Source organism: Salvia miltiorrhiza, chromosome 8 (assembly GCF_028751815.1).
Source record: "Salvia miltiorrhiza cultivar Shanhuang (shh) chromosome 8, IMPLAD_Smil_shh, whole genome shotgun sequence".
Taxonomy (NCBI): Eukaryota; Viridiplantae; Streptophyta; class Magnoliopsida; order Lamiales; family Lamiaceae; genus Salvia; species Salvia miltiorrhiza.
The window spans coordinates 54,316,094-54,323,921 of record NC_080394.1 but is presented as its reverse complement, the minus strand read 5'-3'; the positions used below and the strand labels follow the sequence as shown (position 1 = coordinate 54,323,921).

The window sequence follows — 7,828 nt, the reverse complement described above, 5'->3', positions numbered from 1 at the left end:
AAACAACGTGATTTAAGAGAAAAGGGGCTTGGGCGGTTGGGGGTGGTCAAGGGTAGGGTAGGTTAGATATTTAGTCGTTAAATATCTCGTTTCGTCTCGTTTTAACGACTAACTACCCATACTCTTCGTTACTCGCCCTCTCAACTCCTACTCACTTTCATTATACTCGTAATTCTATATAAATATAGAAAACGCAAGCTCGTTCTCGAAATTCTGATAAACGAGCTCGGTTCGTTTATCGAGAAATCCCGATTTACTATTCACTCGTCGTCCAAAAATAAAAACTTTCATTATTGGACTCGTATCGAAAAACTAAGAATATTTCTCGACGACGTGCACGTAAGATTTTGAAAGTCGACAAAAAGACGAAATAGCCGTATTTTACTATTCATCATCAAAAAGTCAAAAATTTCAAAAACGTCTTAACGGACTCAGATTTCACTTCCGAGTTCACTTCTCATTCAAATAATTACCTAAATTATTCAATACTCAAACTCAAATACGGATATAAAATCCCACATCATCTCACATCATCAAAAGAACATCTCAACATCTTTAAAATATAACAACAAAACTTCATATAACTCTTCATCTCTTTACAAAGTAAATCAAACAAGGGATCTAAACCCTAATTACTCAAAATCAAGCAATTAAACACGTCATCAAAAGTCCGGGTATTACAACTATAGTAGTTCATTTGTTTTATTATCAAATCGACTTCAATACTATATTATAATACATTGTCTACAAGTTTTATAACGAATAGTTGAATCAACCTGCTATACATAGTCTTGCAAATGAAATACATTCATATCAACCATTTCACCTCATTTTATTATATTTTTCCTCAAAATCACTAATTTACTTTAAAATAATTAATAAATATTTAACGAATAGTTGAATCGACTTGTAATACATAGTCTTGCGAGTGAAATACATTCATATCAACCATTTCACCTCATTTTATTATATTTTTCCTCAAAATCGCTAATTTAACTTAAAATAATTAATAAATATTTATTTTATAACGAATAGTTGAATAAAGAATTTGTTATACATAGTCTTGCAAACGAAATACATTCATATCATGATATCAACCATTTCACCTCCTTTTATTATATTTTTCCTCAAAATCACTAATTTAATTTAAAATAATTAATAAATATTTATTTTATAATGAATAATTGAATCGACTTGTTAAACATAGTTTTGGGTGCGAAATATATTCATATGAACCATTTCACCTCATTTTATTACGTTTATCCTCAAATTCACTAATTTAACTTAAATTAATAATTAAATTTTAATTTTATAACTTATATGTAGAACTTTCCAAAAGAATATATATGTAGAGTTTGATTTAGCTTATAATATGAATTAGTTCCTATTATATTCTCTATCAAAATTATTGCAAAATAAACGTGATCATGCTTATAACAAGAAAAGCGTGTATAATGATTTGGCGTCAATAATATGTTTTGTTTTACAATTTGACCAAGAGTATTTAACAGAAAACGTGATCACGTTTATTACCAAAAAAAGGCAGACTTAATTAGCAGTGTCTTCAATATTTTTAGAGGCAATCCGTTAGTATATCTAAAAAAAAGAATTAAATTTATTTTGAAAAATATATGAAACGTGAAATTTAAATTTTTGGAGAAAATCTAAAACATAAAACTTACCGCCAATATCAAATATTTACCGCAAAATATAAAAGAATACATATTCACACGTTCTCATCCACTCACGTTCTCCCACTTCAGTCACCACTCAACAAATTAAACCCTATTTTTCTTCTCTCATTCTCAACTCACGTTATTCACTTTGCAGCAAATTTCTATACTTCTTCTCCTCATTCTCGTCTAAATCTTTGCTCTCCTGCAAACTACAAAATTATATTATTTTCTTTTGCATCTTCCCAACATCATGTCAAACGATCGCATCGTGAACACCTCGTGTAAGTTGTTATTTTTGTTCATTGAATTTTTTTCCTTTTCAATTTTTTGATTTCTTTATATGAGAAATAATATATTTTTTTCTCTCTACAGTTGATGAAATGGATGAAGATTTTCAAGAAGAGTTGGTGGAACCATCAATGGAGGAAACAATAATTTCACAACACGATAGGGCTAATGGTTTTATTATTAATTTCATGTTTGTATGTAATGTATATTCGTATTGTGATTGGTTAGCTAAACCATAATATATATTTGATATAGGTGCGCCCAAACGGAAAGTCAGAGGTGTTACGAAAGGCTTATCACTCCAAAAGAAATGTCAGCGTACTCCAAAATTAGACGTGATTATACATCCGACAAGAAATCGGATTGTTGGCGAGAATGCTAAAGACTTCAAGACAGAAGCGTGTGTGATGGTAAAACAATTTGCACAAGTTCAACACCCTCGTTGGAAAGACATCCCAATGGAAAACAAGAGGAAGATGTGGATTGGAATGAAGGTATACAAAAATATTTATTTTCAGTATCAATCGTTCATTCCATGAAATTAGTGGGAAAGTTTTCTGTGTTATCACGTTTATTTTGTGTTTTTCTAAGCAATCACATTTTTCTTGCAGCAAAAGTTTAATCTGGAAGAAGACGTCCACGTCAAAAAAGTAGTATTTCACCAATTCAATCGCCAATATAGGAGTTACAGGCATAAGTTGCACATGCACTATCTTGAAAACAAGGGCGAAAGAACTATCTTGGATAAGTCTCCACATGGAGTAAATCGTGAAGATTGGAAACTACTAATTGATTATTTTGAGAGCGATGCATTCAAGGTAATAGTTTTTTTTTTTATTCAAGCTTGGTTGTGGTTGATAATGTTGATATACTTTGTTCGATCGACATTGATTTTATTTGTGTGGTATGTGATCTTTTGGTAATTTGGTTTCAATGAGCATATTTAGATTCTTGAAGCATAGTATGAACTAGACATGACCATGCCTATTGTGTAATTGAATGTTTAAAGCAATTTTGAAATATACATGACCACGCCTATTCTTCATTTGTCTACTGAAAGCTATTTGTAAAATATGCCTGATCATGTTTACTCTTTTCTGACCAACTGGTGAAACCCATGTGGAATATATGTATGATCATGGTTATTCTTAGATTGTCTTACGTCTTTTTTTGGCTGCTGAAAGCTAATTGTAAAATATGCGTGATCACATTTACTCTTAAATTGTATTCTACCACACTGTTGAAACCTATTTTGAAAATATGCGTGATCACGTTTATTCTTAGATTGCCTTATGTCTTTTTTTGATGCGTGATCACGTTTATTCTTAGATTGTCTTATGTCTTTTTTTGCTGCTGAAAGCTAATTGTAAAATATGCGTGATCAAGTATACTATTAAATTGTCTTCTACGCAACTGTTGAAACTTATTTCGAAAATATGTGTGATCACGTTTATTCTTAGATTATCATATGTCTTTTTTGGCTGCTTAAAGCTAATTGTAAAATATGCGTGATCATGTTTTGAAACCTATTTCTAAAATATGCGTGATCATGTTTATTCTTAGATTGTCTTTTGCCTTTTTTTTGACATGTTTCACGTGTACTGTTTGAAGAAAATTAGTGGGAGAAATAAAGAGAATAGACAAAAACTTACAATGAATCACTCATGTGGAACAAAATCCATTGCCCAAGCTTGCTATGAAGAGGTACATGATTATTAATGTTTGTCCAATCGAAATAGTGCATATTTGAATTATATGTTGTTAACATTAACATGTTTACGATATTAGCGTGATCCTGAAACTGGCGAGGAGCCTACTCGTACAGCCGCATCGAGAAAAAGTCGATACAACAATGAGAAAAAACAATGGGTTGATGATGCTTCTAAAGAAGTTTATGTGAGTGCATATTTCTGTTTATGTGTACATAAATATGTATGAAGTACAAATTCTAATATAAATTGTTATGTTCAGGAAAAGCTTATTATGTGTCAAAGTCTACCAGAAGACGGTGGAGAACCTATGACCGAGGATGAAGCATTCATAAAAGTTCTTGGAGAAGAAAAATCTAGCAGATTACGTGGATGTGGAGATGGGATCAAGCCAACTTCTAAAAGAGGAGAAAGGATAAATCTTGATCTTCAAAAGGAGAATGAAGAATTAAGAAAACAAAATCAAGAATTGACAGCTCGATTTGAGTCCTTAGAAGCTCAAGTTAGTAACAATGAAGTCAACCTACAGACTCAAGTCGAAGCTGTTCTGAGAATGCAGCTCCCAGGTCTCATGCAAAGCTTGAGTCAAAATAGTGAAACTCCAAATTCCAATTAATGTCGTTTAGGTGTCTTTTAATGTATTTATTTCCAAACAATGTGATATGACGTTTAATGTGTTTTATGAAATATATTATTTTAATTTAATTTTCTCAATTTTTATATATATATTTCATATTTTTAATGAAAGAAGAATTGATAATATTGTATATTAACTAGCAAATTAGATAAAAAAATATTAAATATGATGAATAATTTAAATTTAGTGACAAATTGTATACTTGACATTATATTAATATTGTGACAACCTTCAAAATTATTTTCCATCACTAAATTATTATCAATTTGTGACACTAATTATAGTGATAATAATTTATGTCACTATAGAATTTCTTTTAGTCACTATATTAATTTGTTTCAGTGTTGAAATAGATTTGTCACTAAAATAATATTGTTATAATGACAATAAAAAATATTTATTTTGTGACAACTATACTGCGTGACATTATTACGGAATAGTAGTGACGATTGTATCATGTGACTAAATCGAGTCGTTTTAGTGACGGTAGCCACACGTGACTATATACAAATTGTTTTGGTGACAACTATAGAATGTGACTAATTTATGTGCTTCTAGTGACGATAAAGACATGCGACTACATACCAAATTATATAGTGACAGTAAATAGACGTGACTAATTGATGGAGTTGTAGTGACGTTAAAAAAAATGACTATATATCGAATAATTTAGTGACAATTATAATGTGTGACTACATAAGTGATTTATTGTGACAAATAATTCATGTCACTGAAACAATGAACTATAATGACGATCATTGTACGTGGCTATAAAAATTCTATATTGCGATGACTAATTATTGTCACAACATCATCATCTTCAGTGACAAGATCCTCTGTCACTATACTTCAATATGTAGTGACGTTATTTTTGTTGTTGTCACTAATACTTTTAGTGTCGGTGCATACAGTCTCGACTCAACGACGAACACAAAAGTCGTCACTAAGCACTTATAGTGACAATTTTGATACATACAGTGACAAAAAATGTCGCCACTAAAAACCATTTTTTTTGTAGTGTCTCTATACTTAATATTTAAATAATTTCCACCAACCCACTTTATCTACTTTATACACATTTCTTAATCTCCGTGCCGAAAAGAAATGAGAGATTTCGTTTGGGACGGAGGGAGTAGTATTTTTTATTTAATTTCTTATCAATAAAAAAAGAACACAAAGCAAATAACTCAAATTGTCAATAATTTAATATATCAAATCAAATAATAGTATTTTTTTAGTTGTATGAATTAATTGATTAAATTCAATAATAGTAAGGGGATTCTTCGAATAAAGGTGTGTCAGCCAAAGAACATTTTAATTATCAATAACTTAATATAAAAAAAATTATTTAGCTAAGTCTAAAGACTAATGTTTTTTTATAGACTATATATATTTATACTATTTGAATGACTTCTTTATGAGAAAACTTATAAAAAAAATACCACCTTTTAAAAGTGATATGTTTTTTTAGCCTTTCTTTAAAAACAACTCTTTTGTATACCAAAATGAATTAAAAGACTAAAATACCATTTACGATCCCCACCACTTTAATTTTCGCGCAACATTACACGTGCCCACGATCATGATCACGATGGTGGACACGATCGTGCCACGATCATGATCACGATCGTGCCCACGATTATGATGATGGACACGATGGTAGACACGATCATGCCCACGATCGTATCCACCATCGTGTCCACGATGAGCACGATCGTGGGTACGATCGTGGACACGATGGTGGACACGATCATGCCCATCGTGCCCACGATGGTGGACACGATCATGCTCATCGTGTCCATGATCGTGGGCACGTGTCATGTTGCCGGAAATTAAAGTGGTGGGGACCGTAAAGGGTATTTTAGTCTTTTAATTCATTTTGGTATACAAAAGAGTTATTTTTAAAGAGGGGCTAAAAACATATTATTTTTAAAAGGTGGTATTTAAAATCTTGAACCCCCTTCTTTATTATATATTGGAGTAATCCATTGTGTAATAGTGAACTAGAAAAAAAATTGATTTAAACTGAGAATTAAAAAAATACTAGTATTTGATTTGATATACTAAGTCATAGACAATTTGGATTATTTGCTTTGTGTTCCTTTTTTTTATTAATAAGAAATTAACAATAGATACGTCACGTCAAATATTGGCACGTCATATTAGCCTAATATTTGACCGAAATTTGGATTAGTAGCAAAATTAGATAAAATCTAAAGTTTAATAATTATCACGCTACAATTCAAAGTTTGTGTGCAAAATCAGAATTAGACAAAGTTTAGTATTTTATGAGCAATTAACCCTATAATTTATTAACGTGCAGGTAATCCATGAAAATATTGAAATTTGAATATGTTTCTTAATGTTTGAAATTTTAAAACATTGTGGTGACGAACATGATTTTCAGAACCTGTGGGGCTTCAAAAGAAATAAAAAGAACTTTGAGGCCTTCTACGAGAAAAGAAGAAGTTGTGTGCAGCGCCTAAATTGAAGCATTAGGGTTTGTGATTGTTTCCCACTCGACGCCCCAATTGAGTGAGAGAATGTCGAAGAAGAACGATTTAGGCCGAAGAAAAAGGCAGCATGATTTCGATTTAAAGAGTAATGCTTTTCTTCTCTTCTTAATCTGCTTACTTTTTAATCTATTGATTTCGCTAAAATCAATTTTGTAGTTCTCTTTGTTGATTATCTACTTTTTCTCGTTGCTTTGCGAAAAAACAGGGGAAAAAGAAGCGAAGGAAAAGAAGGAAAAGAAGCTGAATGCCAAGAAAAATAAGATGAAAGTAATTCACTCTGCTTTTTACTTCGATTACTATGAATTTATGGCGTCTGGTGATATAATATAAATTTGTTTGATTGTTTATGGGATTAATTTAACTTATCCTTGATGTAGTGTTTCTGCATATCATGATTTTGAATAGATTAAATTGTTTTTGCATAGTTTAGTATGAGAGATTGGCCATGTCTTTTTTGGGTTTGGAGATGATTTTATTCTTTATGTTGAAGAAGTCGATTTGTATTGTGCTTAGGTTGATGGTAGCAGCAGTAAGAAGAAGAAGGGTGGGAGTGGATTTCAAGTAGGAAAGAAAAAGTTGAAAACGAGGATGACGCCGTTGGCCAAAGCTAAAGCTGCCCAGGCAATGGAGGTCGACAAATAAGGTTACTGTCATTGGATTAAATGCTAGCAGAAAATAGGAAATTTGTTGAATCTCATTGATTGTAACTTCAAATGTTTGCACACTTTGCCTTTTGAAATCTATCATTTATGCTTTTGTGTTCTTTAACTTCAGTTTTGGTTTGGTCAGCGTATGTGGGAATTTCTCGTAGATATTCTTGGGTGTCCCATAGTTGAGGGAATTCTACAGAGCGAATTATGACTAGTTGTTGATAGTGAGAATCGGGTAGGAAGTGCGGGAATGTGGTGTGACATTATTTTTATGGTTTAAGGCAGTTCTTTGAGATCAAGACAACCCCACCTCACATGCTTCACTTCATTGTTCTATTACTATTGCATGTTG

At 31.5% G+C, this 7,828-nt stretch overlaps 2 protein-coding genes across 2 annotated transcripts; both read left to right on the top strand.

The window, feature by feature from the left end:
* Positions 1 to 2,056: 2,056 nt before the first annotated feature.
* Positions 2,057 to 4,289, top strand: LOC130998688 (uncharacterized). Its single transcript, XM_057924099.1, has 6 exons — positions 2,057 to 2,135; positions 2,220 to 2,458; positions 2,576 to 2,782; positions 3,576 to 3,668; positions 3,753 to 3,860; positions 3,936 to 4,289. The coding sequence occupies exons 1-6, from the start codon at positions 2,057 to 2,059 to the stop codon at positions 4,287 to 4,289; spliced, it is 1,080 nt and encodes a 359-aa protein (XP_057780082.1).
* Positions 4,290 to 6,757: 2,468 nt separating this feature from the next.
* On the top strand, positions 6,758 to 7,594 carry LOC130999189 (uncharacterized). The gene is made up of 3 exons (XM_057924691.1): positions 6,758 to 6,911; positions 7,032 to 7,093; positions 7,340 to 7,594. The coding sequence occupies exons 1-3, from the start codon at positions 6,854 to 6,856 to the stop codon at positions 7,466 to 7,468; spliced, it is 249 nt and encodes an 82-aa protein (XP_057780674.1). The 5' UTR covers positions 6,758 to 6,853; the 3' UTR covers positions 7,469 to 7,594.
* Positions 7,595 to 7,828: the final 234 nt, after the last annotated feature.

Coding starts and splice junctions, on each gene's coding strand:
- LOC130999189 (XM_057924691.1), top strand. CDS start 6,854: ATGTCGAAGAAGAACGATTTAGGCCGAAGAAAAAGGCAGCATGATTTC. Junction 6,912..7,031: donor GCATGATTTCGATTTAAAGA/GTAATGCTTTTC, acceptor GCGAAAAAACAG/GGGAAAAAGAAGCGAAGGAA. Junction 7,094..7,339: donor CCAAGAAAAATAAGATGAAA/GTAATTCACTCT, acceptor TATTGTGCTTAG/GTTGATGGTAGCAGCAGTAA.
- LOC130998688 (XM_057924099.1), top strand. CDS start 2,057: ATGGATGAAGATTTTCAAGAAGAGTTGGTGGAACCATCAATGGAGGAA. Junction 2,136..2,219: donor ACAACACGATAGGGCTAATG/GTTTTATTATTA, acceptor TATTTGATATAG/GTGCGCCCAAACGGAAAGTC. Junction 2,459..2,575: donor AGATGTGGATTGGAATGAAG/GTATACAAAAAT, acceptor TTTTTCTTGCAG/CAAAAGTTTAATCTGGAAGA.